This window comes from Haliotis rubra, unplaced genomic scaffold (genome assembly GCF_003918875.1).
Source record: "Haliotis rubra isolate DU_JTF1 unplaced genomic scaffold, ASM391887v1 Scf478, whole genome shotgun sequence".
Taxonomy (NCBI): Eukaryota; Metazoa; Mollusca; class Gastropoda; order Lepetellida; family Haliotidae; genus Haliotis; species Haliotis rubra.
In genome coordinates, this window is record NW_025767166.1 from 425,782 (window position 1) to 449,137 (window position 23,356).

The 23,356-nt window shown below is 41.6% G+C and overlaps 1 protein-coding gene across 1 annotated transcript; it reads left to right on the forward strand.

Annotated features, from left to right (window-relative positions):
* The first annotated feature begins 5,740 nt into the window (after positions 1–5,740).
* Positions 5,741–22,694, forward strand: LOC124290918 (ribosomal RNA processing protein 1 homolog A-like). Its single transcript, XM_046727757.1, has 11 exons — positions 5,741–5,876; positions 6,017–6,096; positions 6,811–6,954; positions 7,145–7,339; positions 7,958–8,022; positions 15,114–15,285; positions 16,082–16,179; positions 17,194–17,333; positions 17,761–18,677; positions 19,470–19,554; positions 20,379–22,694. Exons 1-11 carry the CDS (start codon positions 5,744–5,746, stop codon positions 20,621–20,623), a joined length of 2,274 nt encoding a protein of 757 aa, XP_046583713.1. The 5' UTR covers positions 5,741–5,743; the 3' UTR covers positions 20,624–22,694.
* The last annotated feature ends 662 nt before the right edge of the window (positions 22,695–23,356 follow it).

A 23,356-nucleotide genomic window follows, 5' to 3' on the forward strand; every position in this document is an offset into this window, starting at 1 on the left:
CGGACCGGCAAGACGTACCCGTACCAACGTCTCCAACACTACCACAAGACGTAGTAACGGACCGGCAAGACCTACTCGTACCAACGTCTCCAACACTACCACATGACGCAGTAACGGACCGGTAAGACCTACTCGTACCAACGTCTCCAACACTACCACATGACGTAGTAACAGATTGGTAAGACCTACTCGTACCAACGTCTCCAACACTACCACATGACGTAGTAACAGAATGGTTAGACCTACTCGTACCAACGTCTCTAACACTACCACATGACGTAGTAACAGATTGGTAAGACCTACTAGTACCAACGTCTCCAACACTACCACATGACGTAGTAACGGACCGGGAAGACCTACTCGTACCAACGTCTCCAACACTACCACATGACGCAGTAACGGACCGGTAAGACCTACTCGTACCAACGTCTCCAACACTACCACATGACGTAGTAACGGACCGGGAAGACTTATTCGTACCAACGTCTCCAACACTACCACATGACGTAGTAACAGATTGGTAAGACCTACTCGTACCAACGTCTCCAACACTACCACATGACGTAGCAACAGATTGGTAAGACCTTCTCGTACCAACGTCTCCAACACTACCACATGACGTAGTAACAGATTGGTAAGACCTACTCGTACCAACGTCTCCAACACTACCACATGACGTAGTAACAGAATGGTTAGACCTACTCGTACCAACGTCTCCAACATTACCACATGACGTAGTAACAGATTGGTAAGACCTACTTGTACCAACGTCTCTAACACTACCACATGACGTAGTAACAGATTGGTAAGACCTACTCGTACCAACGTCTCTAACACTACCACATGACGTAGTAACAGATTGGTAAGACCTACTAGTACCAACGTCTCCAACACTACCACATGACGTAGTAACGGACCGGGAAGACCTACTCGTACCAACGTCTCCAACACTACCACATGACGTAGTAACAGATTGGTAAGACCTACTCGTACCAATGTCTCCAACACAACCACATGACGTAGTAACGGACCGGCAAGACTTATTCGTACCAACGTCTCCAACACTACCACATGACGTAGTAACAGATTGGTAAGACCTACTCGTACCAACGTCTCCAACACTACAACATGACGTAGTAACAGATTGGTAAGACCTACTCGTACTAACGTCTCCAACACTACAACATGACGTAGTAACAGACCGGCAAGACTTATTCGTACCAACGTCTCCAACACTACCACATGACGTAGTAACAGACCGGCAACACTTACTCGTACAAACGTCTCCAGCACTACCACATGACGTAGTAACGGACCGGTAAGACCTACTCGTACCAACGTCTCCAACATTACCACATGACGTAGTAACGGACCGGCAAGACTTACTCGTACCAACGCCTCCAACACTACCACATGACGTAGTAACGGACCGGCAAGACCTACTCGTACCAACGTCTCCAACACTACCACATGACGTAGTAACGGACCGGCAAGACCTACTCGTACCAACGTCTCCAACATTACCACATGACGTAGTAACGGACCTGCAAGACCTACTCGTACCAGTGTCTCTAACACTACCACAAGACGTAGAAACGGACCGGCAAGACCTACTCGTACCAACGTCTCTAACACTACCACAAGACGTAGAAACGGACCGGCAAGACCTACTCGTACCAGTGTCTCCAACACTACCACAAGACGTAGAAACGGACCGGCAAGACCTACTCGTACCAACGTCTCTAACACTACCACAAGACGTAGAAACGGACCGGCAAGACCTACTCGTACCAGTGTCTCCAACACTACCACAAGACGTAGAAACGGACCGGCAAGACCTACTCGTACCAACGTCTCCAACACTACCACATGACGTAGTAACGGACCGGTAAGACCTACTCGTACCATCGTCTACAACACTACCACATGACGTAGTAACGGACCTGTAAGACCTACTCGTACCATCGTCTACAACACTACCACATGACGTAGTAACGGACCTGTAAGACGTACTCGTTCCAACGTCTCCAACACTACCACAAGATGTGATGAATTATTGTTTTATTATTATCATGATTTACATAACTGCTGATTGGTCAATATTTTCGGACTACTTTCATCTCACTTAGCTGTAAACAAAGATGGCGACTGTCAATTAAGTTTTTTTTGTTCATGATTTGTTCTAACAACAGAGAAATTTACGTAAAATGCCACCACGAAATGGTGAAACTTATGCATTGCAGTATTCAAAGCAATAAATGTTAGCACTACTTTTTATGTGCTTTTTTATGATGTAATGGTGTCACTCGTTCCCTCTTCCACCACTCTTGTTCACTTGGATGTAAGTCTTTAAATGAACTTGTTAGAGGTAACGTTTCGTTTTTAATTTCTCTAGAACGACAGATTAAGTAAAAACTATGATATTCTATGATGAACAGAAACTGTCTCTTGCCTTTTGATATCAAATATATCACCACTCGTTGATAAGAGTGGGAAAAGTGTTTGTGGCTTTTTTCGAAATTGACAGCATTTGTGTTTGACAAATGATACTCACAACATACAAATTGTCAATTTTCGTGGCATTTACTTCAGCATAGCAGAACTAGGTTGCAAATGTGCGAACACGGTTCTCCAGTATACACTGAATCTGGTGTGAAAATGGGAAAATGAAGTGTGCACCCCCTTTCTCAAGAGTGCGCCCCTCTCTCTCTCTCTCTCTTTTTTTCAAAAGCTGTATCCGCCCCTGCGTCGTATTTACATGTATTATCCTTTTTGGCGTCATTGCGATTTGTTATTTCTCGGCTTAGTGACCATTTAATATGTGTAGGTTTCTACAGACAAGGAATCCCTTCCTTCCGGGGCGGTGGGGTAGCCTAGTGGTTAAAGTGTTCGCTCGTCACGCAGAAGGCTCGGGTTTGATTCCCCATATGGGCATAATGTGTAAAGCCCATTTCTGATGTCCCCCGCTGTGATATTGCTGGAATATATTGCTAAAAGCGGCGTAAAACCACACTCACTCACTCCTCCCTTCCGCTTCATGATGATTTGGGTCCTTTCTCCTGTTAGTAGCTGACAAATGTTGGTCTCTGCAGATTTGTTGCCAGGTAGCGACAATTTCCCAATGCGGGGGTCTACAGATAGGATTCTCACTGGCTTCAAGGCGATTTGTTTTTTCCCGAATTAGAAACGATTTAATTAATGTTTCATACAGTTTCAGTTCATGATTATTTTTTAATTTTTTATTTTTAAAAAAAATAATTACTTCGTGCACATCAGTCAAGAGGCGACTGAAAGGATCGGGTGGTGATTCTCGTTGTTTACTGATGCGTGTTACTGTATCCCAGTTGCGCAGATTCGTGATATCAGTAACTGGAATGTCTTGTCCAGGTTCCATCACTGACAGACCGTGAGTGAGTGAGTTTAGTTTTACGCCCCACTCAGAAATATTCAAGCTATATGGCGGCGGTCTGTAAATAATCGAGTCTGGACCAGACAATCCAATGATCAACAGCATGAGCATCGATTTGCGCAATTGGGAACCGAAGACATGTGTCAACCAGGTCAGCGAGCCTGAGCTCCCGATCCCGTTAGTCGCCTTTTGTGGCAAGCAAGGGTTGCTGAAGACCTATTCTACACCGGATCGTCACGGGTCACTGACAGACCGTAGTCACAGAGTTGGATTTGGGGCGGTCAGCATTCGTTCGTCGCGCCAAAGACCCGGGTTCGATTCCCCACATGGGTAGATTGTGTGAAGCCAATTTATGGTGTCCCCAGTCTTGATTTTGCTGGAATATTGCAGAAAGTGGGGTAAAACCTAACTAAACTAATTGTTGGAAAATTGCTTCTTGCGGCCTTAAACAACAACCAACCACATGCAGTCAGCATGTGACGACCTGCTGCCCAACATTGGTACTAGTAGTAATCTTTGTATCGCTGTAATTTAACATTAAATCTTAATTACGGAATGCAGTCCGAATGTATTATTTACATGAGAGAGTCAACCGAGACATTTTTTGTTATTTTTCAAATTAATCCCAAAACCGCTGACCACCCTCGTGCTGGAATTACTGGACGTGGCCTATGGTCGCTCTTTGTCCCACAGGGATGACCTCATGGAGAGAGAGAGAGAGAGAGTAGAACCAGTGTACTTGAAATATACTATTCCCACTTTGCTAAGAATCAATTCAATGATTCAACATAAAACTATGATGTGGGCCCAAGTTTGATTTAAATAGCTATGTTTATTGTAAGCATGGATCCTAGGTTTCAGTACGTCATCGCATTTTGTGGATCCCATACATGGTATTGACAGGTGTTTTGTACTTGTCAGTGACTCGTTCCATGACTTGCAGAATGGTGGATTGGTGCTATGAAAACCATTTTTATGGTTAGGGGAGACCGGGGTGCATTGGGACAACTTATTGATGTTTAATTAGTTGTTTGTTGTGAAGGTATGATTCTGAGAAAGAACTTGTTTTTCGAAGTTAAGGTTCTGATACAGAACTTCTAATTATATTCTAAGATATTTAGAATCATTTGTGTGCTTGTGAAGTTATATTCGTCATTGTGTTAATGATTGTCCCAATCCACCCCTGTGTCTCAATGCAGGCTACTACTAGGGCGTATTGGACAATTTTTTATTTGTTTTTAAATCATTCTGTCTCAGTTAATTTCACGATTATGATATAAATATTTGGCTTCCTGATACACTGTTAAAGTGTTGATTAGAAGATGTGTTTATTTCTTTGTGAATCCATTTTGAATGGGAGATAGGCTGCATAAAACAAATTGTGTTCCAATGCACACTGGTCTCCCCTACTCATATATCAAGTGCATAAGGTTAGATTAAAGTGGCTGTTTGCCTAAAGACGTGTTACCATATCATTATTTTTCCAGTTTTAAATGGATACAATTTCAAATTATACATCTACGTTTCGGTAAATTTGTGAATTTTTGTGATCCTTAGCAAACTGTGAATAGTATACTATCATCAGAGAGTGTTGGCAGAAAATTGTAGGGGTGCGTGCAAAACACGACAGGGTTAAAACAACATATTATATAAATGTTTGGCACGATTTCATCAATAATGTGTCATGCTGCGCACCCCACTTTTGTCCTGAAAGTTTATTAAATGACCATTGATACTCTCGTGAATTACGGGTGAAAATGAACTGTGTATTTAGCGTTTTAGCCCTGCAGAAAAGGCTGGGCGGAAATGATGCGGTTCAGGGACTGTAAATCATTGTCTGGTCTGTAATGCTTAGGTCACATATCTACTTTTGCCATGAAAGATTAGTTTACGATGCCAAGCCGGGCTGAAAATCGGTAAAATTGAGGGGAAAAAATCCATCACTTGATGTCGGAAGCACTGTGTTCGCTGGCTTCGTATCAAGAGAATAGCTCAGGTCGTATCACTAACCTACTGAGTAGTACAATGTAGTCCAAAATGTAGGGACTGTTTGTGTTTTTCACGTTTCCAAATGATTTATGTAGTCCTAAAGATATCGGTATATATTTTACGTTTGACATTTTGCTCAGGTATAATCCATATAAATGAATAGTGTATTTATCATAGTTGTATGTAGGACGGCAACTATATTGAAAGTGACACGTTTGAACACATTTTTTCACTTCATCTACTGAAGTACCTTTTAAAACGTTGAAAAAGAAACACGCTCAACCACTCGATTTCGTTTTCACCTAACCTTACAGAGTTGTCGCTCTTGCACTTCCGGCAGACCACATGGTTAAGATGGCGGCTCCCAGTGCCGAGATTCAGTTCGCTCAAAAACTGGCTGCAAATGAGAAGAAAATACGCAATAAGGCCCTGAAGAAACTAAGAAAATATATCCATTCAAAGTCCGCTGCTAAACCAGGTACACGACATCGCGTGGTTATCAGTTGTTTTCATTGTACTGGTATTTCTCACTCCTCGTTGTCGACACGTGAGAGCTTCGTTTTTCGCGCACCAATACATGATTGGGATGGTGATTGTTGATTGGCGACTTTGTTTCAGGACTGACGGAAGAAGATCTCATCAAGCTATGGAAGGGTCTTCATTACTGCATGTGGATGCAAGACAAGCCCTTGCTACAGGTACGCAATCCTATCCAAGGTTTAGAATATGTGGCTGGAAGAGGGGAGAGGGTGTTCGTGGGGCTGGTTGGACAACTTCTGCGTAGGATATCCACTATACTCTGCCTCCAGGCCAATCTCATTCAGACCTTCACTGTAGCTGAAGGGGTCGTCGGCACAGTTACTGCAGATACGTACCCTAAACAAAGTCAAAATACAGAAAAGTACCCGGTACTCTAAAGGGCAGACGAGTCCATATTCCGCAATACAAAACCAAAACCGCATGTAGTTGTTCCCGTTCTACTGATTGCGAGTGGCATTCATATGCATTGCGAAATATCCGTTACTCAGTTACTGTGTATTCTCATTACTTATAAAACACAATCAAATGTATCTAATACAACAGCATGACAGGGTACATTTCTGTATTCTCAGTATGGTGAGGGTACATATCTGTATACAGAAACGTACCTGGGGTACATATCTGTAGTATCCATGCCGACAACGACCCCTTAAGCTTCACTTTATAGTACTGCGTTAACTGAAGAATCAGGAAAACTACTTAAATTCGTGAAATGGAGCACAAACATATTGATGGAAATTATATATAAACTTATAGGTCAGTTGTCCTGGTGAGTATGTATTGACTGGGTCGTTGTCTTAGTAGCTGCAAGTTTTTTCATTCTTCTGTTTGCCATCCTTGCCCTTGTTACTGATCTCTGTGTTTACCACCAGGAGGAGCTGGCAGTCCACATCACAGGGCTCGTCTTCAGTTTCTCCAACACTGCAGCAGCCATGAAGTTCTTCAAGGTGTTTCTGGTGACAGAAGCTCGAGAGTGGAACGGCATCGACAGACAGCGGCTGGACAAGTTCATGATGGTCAGTGAAGGGACAGTTTGTCCTGGAGTAAGACAGAATTGCAATACTAGTCAGTGCTTTACAGCATTTTGTCATGTAGTAAAAATACAGAGTTCTAATGTAATGAATGTTATGTTCAGTGTTATTTACATCAAGCAGAACTTGATAGTCATGTCCTCAGTGCCGCTCTGACTGACTGCCATGTTTCCAGATGACTCGTCAGATGCTGCATGAGATGTTTGTGCTGCTGAGACAGGGACAGTGGGCGGAGGAGATGATTGCCGAACTGGCAACAGTGTTACGTGGGACAACTCTGAACACGGCGTCAGACAACGTCCCTGACGGTTTCGCTATGCACTTGGCTGATATCTATCTGTTGGAGCTTGCCAGGGTTGGAGCCCAGCAGGTGCGTGTAAATGTTGAACAAAGGTTGAGATAGGATAAGGGCCTTTCCTGGCCCTATAAAGTTCAAATATAAAACACTGACATATTGGCCAGAATTGAGACGTGATGAACAAACTAGATCTTCTCTTTTCAACCTAAACCTACAGGAGTAAGGCTGAAGTAAGTGACGAAGGAACAGGCTTACAATTGTTGAAATACACAAAAGTATGTTAAACTGTCATTTGCGAATGATTTAATTTATGAATGTGATGTGGTAGTCTAGGGGTAAATGAGTTAGCGTGTCATACTAAGAAGACACTTTTGATTCAAACGTGTACAATGTGTGAAACCATTCTCACTCAATCACTCATGCTTATAAGCTAAAAACAGGATGAAGGTGCCATATATGATCAAAGATAAGACAATCCCATAGACAAACAGATCCTAACTCAATGAAAAATATTGTGTAGGGTAATGATAACGAACAAGCTGGAAAAATGAACCATGACTGGTTCTCAATGACTGGATCATTTCAAGATCTTTTCATCAGGTATTATTTTGATTGCATGATTGCTATTTGATATGGAAGATCTGATTGGTTGAGTACTCCCTAATGCTCCATTCTGATTGGTTACTTCAGCTGGATGGTCACCAGATTCTGTCTCTCCTCACAGTGTTTGATGACTACCTGCAGACTGGCAGAAGGTATGTCCGCTCAGTCATCATGTTCGTCATCTGTTCCCTTTGTAACGTAATCTGTCCACTCACGCGACCTAAACACTCACTAGTCACTCACTCTTACGCTCACTTCACATAAACATTCACTCACTAAACAATATCTCACTCACTAAAATTCACTTAACGATAACATTCACTCACACTTACATTCACTCACACTTACATTCGCTCACACTTACATTCGCTCACTCTTACATTCACTCACTTACATTCATTCACTCTTACATTCACTCACTCTTACATTCGCTCACACTTACATTCGCTCACACTTACATTCACTCACTCTTACATTCACTCACACTTACATTCACTCACACTTACATTCACTCACACTTACATTCACTCACTCTTACATTCACTCACTCTTACATTCACTCACTTAACGTTAACACTCACTTAAGGTTAACATTCACTCATTTAACGGCAACATTCACTCACTTAACGTAAACATTCACTCACTGTTAACATTCACTCACTCTTTCATTCATTCACCATTAACATTCACTCACCTGACCTTAACGTTCCCTTGCTTGTAGTTAACATTCACTCCCTTAACGTTAACATTCACTCACTTAACATTAACATTCACTCACTTAATGTTAACATTCACTCACTTAACGTTAACATTCACTCACTTAACGTTAACATTCACTTAACGTTAACATTCACTCACTTAACGTTAACATTCACTCACTTAACGTTAACATTCACTCACTTAACGTTAACATTCACTCACTTAACGTTAACATTACTCACTTAACATTAATATTCACTCACTTAACGTTAACATTCACTTAACGTTAACATTCACTCACTTAACATTAACATTCACTCACTTAACGTTAACATTCACTTAACGTTAACATTCACTCACTTAACGTTAATATTCACTCACTTAACGTTAACATTCACTCACTTAACATTAACATTCACTCACTTAACATTAATATTCACTCACTTAACGTTAACATTCACTCACTTAACGTTAACATTCACTCACTTAACGTTAACATTCACTCACTTAACATTAACATTCACTCACTTAACAATAACATTCACTTAACGTTAACATTCACTCACTTCACGTTAACATTCACTCACTTAACGTTAACATTCATTCACTTAACGTTAACATTCACTCACTTAACGTTAAAATTCACTCACTTAACGTTAACATTCACTCACTTAACGTTACCTTACACTCACTTAACGTTAACGTTCACTCACTTAACGTTAACTTACACTCACTTAACGTTAACACTCACTTAACGTTAACATTCACTCACTTAACGATAACATTGACTCACTTAATGTTAACATTCACTCGGGGCGGTGGGGTAGCCTAGTGGTTAAAGCGTTGGCTCGTCACGCCAAAAACCCGGGTTCGATTCCCCACATGGGCACAATGTGTTAAGCCCATTTCTGGTGTCCCCCGCCGTGATATTGCTGGAATATTGCTAAAAGCAGCCTAAAACTAAACTCAGTCAGTCAGTAACATTCATTCACCATTAACATTCACTCACCTGACCTTAAAGAACCAATAAACTTTGTTTTTTGTTACTCTTTTAACCATTACATATGAAAGATTTGTGGTTAGTCTTATGCGGAACACCAAATTTATTCTTTAAAAACTTGTGGTTAATTAATACCGAGCGATTAAAAGTGGCCAAAAAGTCGCCTGCTTCCCTCTCGCCCGCCAACGAAACCACAGACAGGTTACGTAACTCTGTCGCCAGAGCACTGCAGTGACGTCATATGAGGAACGATTTTCAGTTAGTTGTATAGAAAATGTGTAGCACGCTCATCATTTTGATGATTTCTCGACATCAACGGCGACATGCCGAATCGTTGCTTTGTCGTCAATTGCTCCTAGGGGTCGGGTGATGGTGTCCCCATGCACAGATTTCCACAGGACCCGCGGTTCGTGCTAAATGGGTTATGTTTGTGAGAGTCTTGAAGTCGGCGTTGTGGAAGCCTGAAGCGATATCTTACTTGTGTTCAGATTGCTTCCGCGGAAGTTAAAGAATCAAAACTACTTACTAGTTGTAGTAAAATATGCATATGATTGATGACCATAAAGATTTTCTATGACACAACTTGTAACATAACGATTTCTTCCTCGGAAGTGAGGTTGTGGTCGAAGTAACAATAATATTGTAAGTAGTATTATATTGACACCCACCTCGCTGCCACGAGAGAAATTGTTATGTTATATGCTTATGTCATGCAAAATCCTATTGGCCATCAATAAAATACATATTTTACTACCAGTAGAAAGTAGTTTTGATTTTGTAACTTCGGTGAAAACAAACCTAAATACCATTTATCCTCAGACTGGCGGATGTTCCGACAGAGGCGCCATCATTTTTAAAATAAAAAAATCTGTTAGAATTAATGAGATTATAGTTTGTTTTCATCAAGTTAGAAAATCATAACTACTTTCTACTCGTAGTTAAATATGTATTGGAATCATAACCAAACGGATTTTGCATGACACAACTTATAACATAACGATTTCTTCCGCAGGCGAGGTGGGGTCGAGAAGTCACAATACTGCTTGTGATAAATTTCTTGCTACATTCACATGGTTAATGTCCACTCACCAGTATGTAGATACTAGTCAATGTCGTCTTTATATTTGGTCTTATAAGCCTAATTAGTTTATTATCATACTTGTATGCATTTTGAAACTTAATAAAAGCAGGCGATCTGCTGATACTTATATAGTGAATTTATAACAGAACTGTAATATCTAGACATTTTATAGTTTGCCAATGTGAATCATAATTAGCACACACACACCTAGTGCATGTTGTCTGTCTCATTACACTTCCACGGCGAAAACAATGATTCTGTTGAATGCTCACGACAAATGAATAAAAACAAAATGCAAATATTAAAATTAAAACAGATTAAAGTTATAGGAACAATATCAGGCCATTACCTTGTTCGAGGAATGTATCCATCAATATCCACCAAACTGTTCCAAATGATGTGTCTTTTAACAGTTTAATATACGAAAAAGTGATAAATCTTTTCAGGTATTTGGTGTATAGTCTCATTGGTCACCCAAGATAGCACCTGGCAACGAATTGCATAGTGTCCGCCTTTCTTTAAAAACAGTAATTTAGTTAGTCAATAATGGGCAATCAATCAATGTATTGCCGGTTAATCCTTTGAAAGAAGGACATTGTTTTTACGCAGACACCGACACGACAGAGTGGAGTCAGAATAGATTAGTAAATCTACATACATAAACACTACCTTTTGACAATTCCGCTGTGTAAGATAAAAGTAATTAATCAATCAGCGTGTTATCGGTTAATCCTTTGATCGATGTTTATAATGTTGAATATTTACTCCAAACACAAGAAATGCCAAATGGAACCTTTGTTGGGTAATCTAAGTGTGTTACCACTAATTATACCTGTTATAAATTCATTAACTGACCATCAAGTGAATGATGACAAATAACATGTGTAGGTTTATACCACCTAACACGGGTTACAACAAGGGAGTATTAATTGCTGTATTGCATGTGAAAACTTATGGGCCGACACTGTTTTGAGAATACAAACAGATTTTTACATGACATGATTAAATATCGAGGTAAAAAAACACAGAAATGGGATCAATTTGGATCAGTCATTATACAAATAGGGCCTAATGACACCAATCGATTTTGACAGAATCGTCTATGAAAACAAGTTGTAACTCAGAAACTAGGCAAAGCAGGAGACAAAATGAAATGACAGTAGATTGTGAGAACATATAGCTTTCATTTTCCACAACAATTGTCACGATTTCAGGTTTATACAAGCCTGTAAACAAGATAATTTACCCCCTAAAATGTAGATGAATTCTGCATCGGCCCTCAAAGCTATTCCTCATATGACGTCACAGAGACGCGCCGCTCTGATTGGTTGAAATTTCGTTCGCGGGTGAGAATTGTGCACTGTTGTCAAAAAGGTCGATTTAAGTCAATTAAAGGTCGAAATGAGTAGTTTTAATGACGGGGTTTCATTGGTGGAGTCTACTAATGCCTACAGTGTTAAATAAACAACTTTACGCACCAGTGCTGCTGATTGCACCTGCCTTCAACCTTTCAATAAAGTGGCATGGTCCTATTTCAAAGTGCACTAATGCCTACAGTATATAGAAAACAGTAACTTTCTATGTTGAGAGACATTTTATTTGGTCATTCATATACATATGTACATTCATATACATATCTTTCACATTGTTGTCATATTTTTCTTAATTTTCTTAAACTTTATTCATATCTTTCACATAGTAGTTTGTTTTGAGATAAATAAATTTACATAAATAAACATAATCATTTATTTGGATTAAAATGTAATTAAAACTTAATTTGATTCATGATTATATATACATATATACATCTTTCACACAGTCAACTACCACATTCATTAATAAAGTCATTGTGGTAACCAAAAAGTAATTTACATGTATACACACAGTTTCACACATTCATCAACATAGTCATTTGGTTTTCAAACTAGCTTGATCAAATATCCTGCAGCAGTCAGGAATTCCAGGGGTGTCTTGATACCAGATGTCAGCTGGAGCCTTCAGGCGAGTGAGTCTCTGGTCAGTTTCTGTGTCGTCCTCTTGTGGGGTGGGGGCCGAGGCCATGAGCCATCTGCACCAGCTTATTTCTCTCGCTTTCTCCAGCTTCTGCAGAACCTTCACAAGAGCGAAAATGTTGGGTGGGCTCTCTGGGCCGGTCTTGTTGAGATCACGAATGCCAACCCTCGAGATGATTGTTAGTCCTTGGGCGCTGGTGTCGTGGTGATTCCATAGTCCGGCTCGGAACCGTGCATGAGTGCGTCTACCCAGGTGCTGGTGATGTAGTCCTGGAACTCATCCTTCTGTCCAATGGCAGGGCGTCGTCCATGACCTCTATCCAGGCATTTTGTACCATGGCCACTGGGAGGAGGGAGTGCTGCTGCTTTCGTCAGACCCATCTGTGGACCTCAGGATCCTGCTGGTAGGCTTGGCTGAAGCCGAGGTTCTGTACTTTCCTCCAGAGAGCCTGGCTGTAGTGGAAATAGCATCCACGGACGTCGCAGTTGGGGAAGGCGGTCTCAACAGCATTGATGGCAGCAATTTGAAATCCGTCTGGATGACATCAGGCTGAAGGCGATCCCGTTGTCTGCTGGATCTTGTCGTTCAGGAGGCGTAGCGAGGCGTTCATAGGTGCTGGCGTTGGCGATTCGGCAGTAGACAGAAGACCAACTGGGTCGTCTTCCCTCCGACTAGGCCATGGATGGACGTACAGCTGATCCCAGAGGAGGACAGGAGTAGAAGGTGCCGTCCATGTAGAGGGTGTCCACTTCTTGCAGGAGGGTCAGGCGGTCACTTGTGGCGAAGCAGAGAATCTTGTCATCATCACCGTCATCAATGCAGAGGAAGGGCAGTCCATCTGTAGTCTCCTTGAAGAAGTCGGGTAGATTTCACCTCGCTGGCGTCTGGGGAAGTGGCGGCATCATCTTCCGTCTCTGCTTGTAGAGTCCACTCTTCATAGAATGGAGCGACTTGACTGTTGCTGCTTCACCTCGGTCAAGTCGGGAAATCTCCTCATCGTGAGATCACCTGAACTTGCGTCGTCTCAGTCTGTACCCGCTGCCTCAGGGAACTGGCAATCTTCAGGGCTACCTGGTCTTCTTGTGGGTGGTTGTGTGGGGTCTGATTCGAACAAACTGTCCGACCGTCATTACACTTGCCAAAGCAGCCACCTTGAACACACTTCCAGTGTACACCGTCTGTAAGCCTGTTGTTGAGTCTGTGGCGGTATCCTCCAAGAGTACCTGCTGTCCTCCTTTCTGTGATGTGAAGTATTAGACTTTCTTGGGATTTGCCATGATTTGCAATGAAGATCTGTATCACAAGCATTTTAAAGCAATACATTTCCTTCTCCTTTAATAATCTCTCAATTAATTACTCTATTCTTCAATTTTAAAGCAATACATTTCCTTCTCCCTTTAATAATCTCTCTATTAATTACTTTACTCTTCAATTTCCTTCTCGTGTGAGAACTAAATGCGTATGGAATTATCAAAACATAAGCTAGCTAACGATTTAATACTCTTGATCTTACTCTTTACTCTCCTTGCTGGCCTCCCCTAATCCCTTTGTAGGCAATAGTGCACACTAAGTGGAACAATCTACTTGTGTGCAGGTAAGCGTATCGCTGTCACTGCAAACGTTGTAGCTATTATTCCCTGTAGGCATTATTCACTGTAGGCATTAGTAGACCTAACCGTTTCATTTATAACGATGCCAGTTGGTGATTTATGTATTTGTACCCCCTAGGGTTTATGTGACCTTTAACGTTCCCTTGCTTGTAGTTAACATTCACTCACTTAACGTTAACATTCACTCACTTAACGTTAACATTCACTCACTAAACGTTAACGTTCACTTAACGTTAACATTCACTCACTTAACGTTAACATTCACTCACTTAACGTTAACTTACACTCACTTATCGTTAACATTCACTCACTTAACGTTAACTTACACTCACTTAACGTTAACTTACACTCACTTAACGTTAACATTCACTCACTTAACGTTAACGTTAACACTCACTCTTAGCGTTAACTTACACTCACTTAACGTTAACTCTTACACTCATTAACGTTAACATTCACTCTTAAAGTTTAGCGTTAACTTACACTCCTTAACGTTAACTTACACTCACTCACTTAGCGTTAACATTCACTCCTTAGCGTTAATTTACACTCACATTGCGTTAACTTACACTCATTAGCGTTAACTTACACTCACTTAACGTTAACTTACACTCACTTAATGTTAACATTCACTCACTTAACGTTAACTTACACTCACTTAACGTTAACGTTCACTCACTAACATGCAGCCCTGTAGAGGACACATGTGTCACATCCCCAAAGTTTCAGGTGTAAATTGTTAAGCAGTCCAAGTTTTGTATTGCCCCTTGAGGTGAATCAGTCATGTGGATGTCATGTAGACCTCACACCAAGCTAATCAGGAGGGTGTGTTGTTTCCAGGCCACTGGTGTTAAAGAGAATCATAGGAAGTGTCTACAACAGCGTGGCAGAGCAGACATTGGAGAGGTTGCGGAGGGAAGGAGAGAAGGAGGAGGCGGAAGAGGATGGAGTGGATGGGGCAAAGGACGACTCGGACTCTGGCTACGATGAGGATTCAGAACCCAAACTGAAAGTGAGTAAAAACACTCTGAACCGCGCCTTGTCAAACAACACTGATGTTGTCGTGGCTTTCTGTTCTTCTGAGACAATTCGACCCGTGAAGGTCTGGGTTAAAATGAACCTTCAGTAACCCATGCTTGTCGTAAGAGGCGACTAATGGGATTGGGTGGTCAGGCTCGCTGACTTGGTTGACACGCGTCATCGGTTCCCAGTTGCACAGATCGATGCTCATGCTGTTGATCACTGGATTGTCAGATCCAGACTTGATTATTTACAGACCGCCGCCATATAGCTGGAATATTGCTGAGTGTGGCGTAAAACTCAACTCACTCACTCACTCTGAGATAACCCTTTAGCACTATGTTGTGAAGGTCTGGATCACAACAGATTGTTAACATCCAGTGCTTGTTGTAAGATGCGAGTAACGGAAATGAGTGGTCAATACAACATTTAGCATGATTACACAACAAACAATCAAACCAAGTAAATAATGACTATTCATCGTTCAGGTACATTATAAGATCCTTTTGCAGCATCTTTGATACACTATTTCACATCCTGCTTGTACAATGTGTGAAACTACGCCAGGCATGTTGAGTGAATAATACAACTTTTCTTCTGTTTCAGTTTGGGGGCGGTGGGGTAGCCTAGTGGTTAAAGCGTTGGCTCATCACGCCGAAGACCCGGGTTCGATTCCCCACATGGGTACAATGTGTTAAGCCCATTTCTGGTGTCCCCCGCCGTGATATTGCTGGAATATTGCTAAAAGCTGCGTAAAACCAAACTCACTCACTCACTCACTATTTCAGTTTGACTGCTTGCTGCTGACAGACCATCTGTTCCACTTGGGGAGCCAGGAGAGATGTCGGGGAACAAACAGACAGCTGTTGTACAGAACGGTCTTAAGGTGAGAATGTCTACCACACACACTTCATTGTGATCACCCACATGACAACATACAACTTGCACATTTATTTCTTTAACTTGCGCCAAAACTTCCCATCAGTATTTCAAATAGCCATTCTGTAACACAAAATCCTTTTTGGTAGCACTCAATAAACTTGCCATGAGGTCATTACAAGTCAGCATGTACCACTGTCAACATGACGTGGATGGCATCGCGTCTGAAGAAACCCTCACTCACTCAAATGAAGATATTTGCATGCACCTCAGTATTCCATATGGCTGATCAGACGAGAGGATGTGGCTGTCAGTGTGTGTTTGTTTTAATGACAAGTTTGTCGTACAGTCAGAATCAGCATGATTTTCAATATTAGCCAAAAGTTATTCCATGCCTACCTGTTCTCCTGTGATGTGCGGGCGGGTTGTCTACAAGAAACTCCAGCACTGTATAGCATACTATAGTGGTCTGTCTATGTCTTGTCTCGCCTCGAGTCGCCTCACATTACATTCGATGATTTATACTTCACATCACCTCACATTACATTCCTTGACTTTATACCTCACCTGACCGCCTCCGTGGTGTAGTGGTTAGAACGTCCGCCCAGAGAGCGGAAGGTCGCGGGTTCGATCCCCGACCGCGCCATACCAAAAGACGTTAAAATATGGTACTTCTTGGTCTCTGCCTGGCACTCGGCATTAATGGGTACAACAAAGACTGGTCGGCTCGGAGTATAATGTGTCTGAGTGGGGTATTCATGCTTCACTGCGGCATGGTATCTCAGTGGGCTAGCACTATAAAATCAGCTTAAGTCTGGGCTAGTACAAGCAGCCGCACAAACTCATACACACGCATGCACGTCGTCATATGAGCGAAATATTCTCAATCACGACGTTAAACCCAATTTCACTTCACCTTATACCTCACCTCACCTCACCTCACTCACTCACCTCACCTCACTTCATCTCCTACCTCACCTCACCTAGTTTACTTCCGTGACCTGACCTGAATGTTGTGCAGGTTGCAAAATGCTGCTGCAGGTGTTGTTGAGGCTGCTGATGAGACGGAGGTATATGACCCAGATGCAGATCTAGAGGATGCTGTGACGAGGCTGATGAATCTCAATCCTAAAAAGAAGAAGAAGAGGAAACGTCAGCAAGGTGCCCCAGTTATATCTAGAAGTATATATCTTTAAAGTCTTCATAATTCATTTCTCGGTGATTTTGATTGTATCACAAATTTTGATGGACCATTCTATATATATCATACCAAAGTATACAAATATTTTGAGGACATTTTTGATGACAATGTTCTTGAGAATGAACTAGACTGAAACCCAGGCTCTGTTACCCCTGTCCGTTACTACTGTATGAGGGGTGGTGGGGTATCCTAGTGGTTAAAGTCTTCGGTCGTCATGCAGGAGGCCCGGGTTTGATTCCCCATATGGGCACAGTGTGTAAAGCCCATTTCTGGTGTCCCCCGCTGATATTGCTGGAATATTGCTAAAAGCGCCGTCAAACATACTCACTCACTAGTACTGTCTGAAATCCAGACTCTGTTACTTACTCTCTGTTATTTCTTCTGTAGAAGCGGCGGACGAGGTGGATGCACAGGATAAAATGGACACACAGGATGAGGTTGCAGAAGAAACAGATGGAGATGTCAAGAAGGGGAAGAAGAAACAGAAGCGGAAACTCCAGGAAACAGCATCTGAGAATATTGCTGTGAAGAAAGTCAAGTTAACTCCATCCACTGATTCTGATACAAAGATCAGTACAGAGACCAGCAGTACTTTGGCAGAAACAGATTCTCCAAAGAAGAAGAAGAGGAAGAAGAGAAAGAAGAAGAAGAAAGGGTCTACAGAAGTGACAGAACAAGGGGGAGATAAGTCAGTGTCCAAGGGAGGTAACTCCCCAAAAGGTGCAAGTGGGGATAAAGTGCAGGACGTTAAATGTATAAACACAAGTCCACCAAACAAATTGACTTCTAAAAATGATTCCACGAAAGAAACAAGTTCAAGCAAGAAGTCGAAAAAGAAGAAGAGATTAAAGTCAACTGAGGAGAAAACTGAAGGGAAAGATGTTTCACCTCCAAAGAAAACGAAAACAGAACCTGAAGCAACTGGGATCAAGGTCAAGGTGAAAGATGGTGAGACCAAAATTAAAGGAAAAAAGAAAAAATCATTTCCATTGAAAGAAGATGAAGTTATTGTTAGCAAGGAGACCAAGGAAGTAAATGCAAGTGTAAGCCAGGAGACGAAAAATGAGAAGGATATCGTAACCAGGGATACAAAGGATGAGCCTCTGAAAGAGGGGGAGACGGAGATATGGGTGCCCAACAAAAAGCATCAGGCCAAGGTCAAGGCTCAAGAGAAAAAGGTCAAGGACAAGAAAATTAAAACGCCAAAAGGATCGACGTTTGCAAAGTTTGAGAAGCTTTCAACCCCTCCTGCAGCCTTTGTGAAGAAAGCCATCGCCAAGGTGATGAAAACACCGCTTAAAAAGGTGAGAGATGCACTTTCAATCTTTTTTTCGTTAAAAAGACATGTTTATGCCATTAAAAATGGGTATACATGAAAAAAAGATCATCATATTGGGACATTGCTCATGGTGTTGCTCAGGGGTTCTCAGTCAAGACACCCTTCCATCAAATGTGTCTACTAAGTTCTCTATATTCCATGCTGTCATTGTCTGCACAAACATGTTGTTCTTATGCACACAACATTTATGCAGATATTGATGGAAATTAATCAAGATCGACAAACAGTTAGATTTTAAAATCAGCATCAGCTTTTCCAGTGTTTTGCTGTCGAGATGTAATATTGCATGTATTCCAGAAATAACTTGTCCCAGTATTCTGAAAGTGTTGCAGTCCTCTCTGAATGTTGTGACTGAAACTATATCCAAAGTTGTGTGTAACCAAATTTACAGACTCACTTCAGGAATTAGTCTTTTACACAAGATTTTTCCACTAGGATTCAATGACTCTTTCAAATCTTATTCTGACATTAGCTTTTCACCACCTAATGTTTACAGACTCACTTCAGGAATTACAGTTTTTCCACAAGATTTTTCCACTAGGATTCAATGACTCTTTCAAATCTTATTCTGACAGTAGCTTTTCACCACCTAATGTTTACAGACTCACTTCAGGAATTACAGTTTTTCCACAAGATTTTTCCACTAGGATTCAATGACTCTTTCAAATCTTATTCTGACAGTAGCTTTTCACCACCTAATGTTTGTAAAGTAAACCGACACAAGGCTTCATGCTTTTCATTTGGTGTGGTCTTACAGACAAATGACGCCCCCAAGACCACACCGGAGATGACAGCCAGTGAGAAGAAGGTCAAGTTTAACATGAAGAAGAATACCGCCCAGAGTGAGTGGTTGTCATGGTTACTTTACACACAGTGTGTGTTTATCCTTGTGTATGTACTTGCATTGTGTGATAGCTGAGTTTATCCTTGCTTATATAGTTGCAGTGTGTGCCAGATGAGTTTATCCTGTAGTTGCAGTATGCAGTTATCCTTGTGTATGTACTTGCAGTGAGTTTATGCTTGCATATGTACTTGCCTTGAGTTTACCCTTGTGCCTGTACTTGCAGTGTGTGTCTATCGTTGTGTATGTACTTGCAGTGTGTGCCAGATGAGTTTATCCTGTAGTTGCAGTATGTGAGTTTATCTTCGTGTATGTACTTGCAGTGAGTTTATGCTTGCATATGTACTTGCTTTGAGTTTACCCTTGTGCCTGTACTTGCAGTGTGTGTCTATAGTTGTGTATTTACTTGCAGTGTGTGACAGATGAGTTTATCCTTGTGTATGTACTTTCAGTATGTGACATGTGAGTTTATCCTTGTGTATGTACTTGCAGTGTGTGTCTATAGTTGTGTATTTACTTGCAGTATGTGACAGATGAGTTTATCCTTGTGTATGTACTTTCAGTATGTGACATGTGAGTTTATCCTTGTGTATGTACTTGCAGTGTGTGTCTATAGTTGTGTATTTACTTGCAGTATGTGACAGATGAGTTTATCCTTGTGTATGTACTTTCAGTATGTGACATGTGAGTTTATCCTTGTGTATGTACTTGCAGTGTGTGTCTATAGTTGTGTATTTACTTGCAGTATGTGACAGATGAGTTTATCCTTGTGTATGTACTTTCAGTATGTGACATGTGAGTTTATCCTTGTGTATGTACTTGCAGAGTTTGAGGACAGCATGACACTCAGCCCAATTCCAGCCTTCAACCCCCGGATGACCCCAACACAGGGCATCCTGAAGTCTCCCGCTTCTGCCGGCCTCACATCAGCACAGACGTCAGGCAAGAAGAAGAAGAAGAAGAAGTCAGTGGGCAGTGGCCAGAACACCCCAGTCACTAGCAGGACTGAAAGTACTCCTGCCTCAAACAAGAAGCGTCTCACACGATCAAGGGCAGCAGATTTCTTCTGAGGGGTATTACCGGGAATGTTGGACTAAAACTTGAATAACAGCACAAAGTGTAGCGATGTGTTTAGGCAGCTCCAAAGATGCTGACAGTATTGACTCATGCCGCACCAGCCTTAGGGAAGGAAATGCTGCAACCACAATTACAAATGTCGTGGTTGCCAAGGTGGTTGCTATGGTGACAGATGTGATTGCCAGCCACCCTAGCAGCAGTTGTTATGGTTACAGTAATCCTTAGCAAGCAATCATTCAATCATATAGCAGATCGTGTACAGTTGTAGTATACCTTTGATAAACTTTGTTGAGTCAATTAAGAAAATACTTGTAGTAGTTCTTTTTGGGGAGATTAAGACGTGCAGCATTGTTTAGAAATTTTGGGATACAGTGGAGGGGTAAAAAGTAGGGTCACATTCTTCACATATAAGGTTGTGAAGGGGCTAAGAGCAGGGTCACATGCTTCACATATAGGGGTGTGGGTGGGCATAGATATGATGACCTTCACACACAGGTGTGGGAGGTCATACTATAGTAGAGGTCACATTCTTCACAAATCTTGGGGAGGGAATAAGTGTCAACACACCCTGTATTTAAAGAATTAGAGAAGAGCCTGTGAACTATAAGGAATTACAGATTATGCTCATGTGAACAAATAGTGTACATCCCGAGCTTGCTGTGAGCGTTATACCCATGGGCTTTCACTGAACACCTGCATCAACTCCGGCTGTCTGGCCACATCAAGCTGACACACCGTGACATTACTGCAGTACTGTCCAAGGCCTGTTCAACTCACTCATTCAAAACAGAGTGTTAAACACAAGTCACTCCAACTAATTATTGACCTGTGAAGATTTGGGTTAGAAATGGTCTTTAGCAACCCATGCTTGTCATAAGAGGCGACAAACGGGATCTCGAGGTCAGGCTCACTGACTTGGTTAGCATGTCATCATATCCCATATCCCAAACAACAAACTCACAAACAAGCCCACTTGTTCTAATGACCAGAGCTGATGCTGGTCGGAGCACATGGTGTTATAATTGTACAGTATATGATTTGTATATAGGTCTCCATGGTGATGACAGCACTGCAGACAGAGTTTACCAACACTTCATGGTGTTATTAGTCAATGAAACCATAATCCTAGAGATACTTTTCAGATTGTGTTCGAAGAAACTGATGTCCTGATTTCATTAGATGTAATTGAGATGTGGTGAATTTGATTGAAAATATTCAGGATGCCTTCATATTTTGTGATACCAAAACAACATCTCCATTTCATTGGATGAGACTGACATGTCCGTGTTACACTGAAATTACAGGAAGGTGTCCTGATTGGATGAATATGAGTCGATTTTGAAACTTTGTCAGACGTTTGTTGGAATCTTTTGTAGGGATAACAATAATACACTTGACTGGTTATGGGCGTCATTTCCGAGTATGATGGAATATGTCGCCATCTGAAGCACTGCAGTTTATTTTTGATGGAGTATGATGTGTAATGAGACTGGTAGTTTGTCAGGTCTGTCTGTAGTGCTGCTAGTGGTATGGACGTGAGAATAACTTGTGTCCGATTCTATGTCACAAATGTTCAAGTCTGTGTTGATATCAATGAACAGTCTGGTCTTTCACGCTCTGTTTCCTCATGCCCTACGGCAGGGATTGTTGCTCATACAGACATGCTAATTAATCTTCATAGTGAAGCAAAACTTTCCTAGCTGAGAGCTATTTCCCTCTGATGGTCAACTACTAATGTGTTATATATGTTTCTACAGTTTTTTACAATTGTGAATTGGGCAATGACAAGCCCCTAAAAATGCCTTCAATCTGACATAATCTGATAGTCTGTACCAACCCTGTGCTGGTGGCTTGTCATAGGAGTACCTTAAGTCTACTTGGACACAAGTTATGTACACTCCACACAAGTCGAGGATAGATTTACTCTTGCAAAATGAAATACTCTGGTGTTCGTTAATTTCTGTTGGGTACGGTAGTTTATGAGAAAACACTTTCTGTTATTACATTGTTCATGCTATGTACATTGTAGATACTGAAGACAGTTAAATAAACTATGACTATTGATCTCTGCATCCTGTGTTCCTTGAAGGGTCGGAGTGGCACAGTTGTCCAGGTGCAGTGATATGTTTGTGGTTCAAATCCAAGATTTGCCTTAATTGGGATCCTTTGTCTGTCATCACCAACCACGCATCCATGGTGCTCCAGAAAGTTGTTGCCAAGGTCACCAGTAATGCCAATATGATATCTCAGTTCTCTGTTACTTAACAAAAAAGACATTTAATGCTTTGAATTCCATGTTGATCCGTGATACACACAACCACTCAGCTTGTAAAGTCCTGTACACCTCAACAGTGACACATAACTTCGTTAACTCATGTTTATGAATGAGACTCTTATCTCAACTCCTGCAATCCCAAGATCAGTCTTGGTGTTGATCCCATTCAGCTTGTAAACCCCAAAACAGACACGTAACTCAGTCACAGCTATGAAGTAGACTTGTTGACTAATGTTGGGGGCGGTGGGGTAGCCTAGTGGTTAAAGCGTTGGCTCGTCACGCCCAGGACCCGGGTTCGAATCCCCACATGGGTACAATGTGTGAAGCCCATTTCTGGTGTCCCCCACCGTGATGTTGCTGGAATATTGCTAAAAGGGGCGTAAAACCAAAACTCAGTCAGTCAGTCTAATGTTGCAATCCCAAGATCAGTCTTGGTGTTGATCCCATTCAG

Excerpts from the sequence above, each read along its gene's own strand:
- LOC124290918 (XM_046727757.1), top strand. The coding sequence starts at position 5,744 with ATGGTTAAGATGGCGGCTCCCAGTGCCGAGATTCAGTTCGCTCAAAAA. Across the intron at positions 5,877-6,016 it reads AAAGTCCGCTGCTAAACCAG|GACTGACGGAAGAAGATCTC; the intron begins GTACACGACATC and ends ACTTTGTTTCAG. Across the intron at positions 7,340-7,957 it reads CCAGGGTTGGAGCCCAGCAG|CTGGATGGTCACCAGATTCT; the intron begins GTGCGTGTAAAT and ends TGGTTACTTCAG.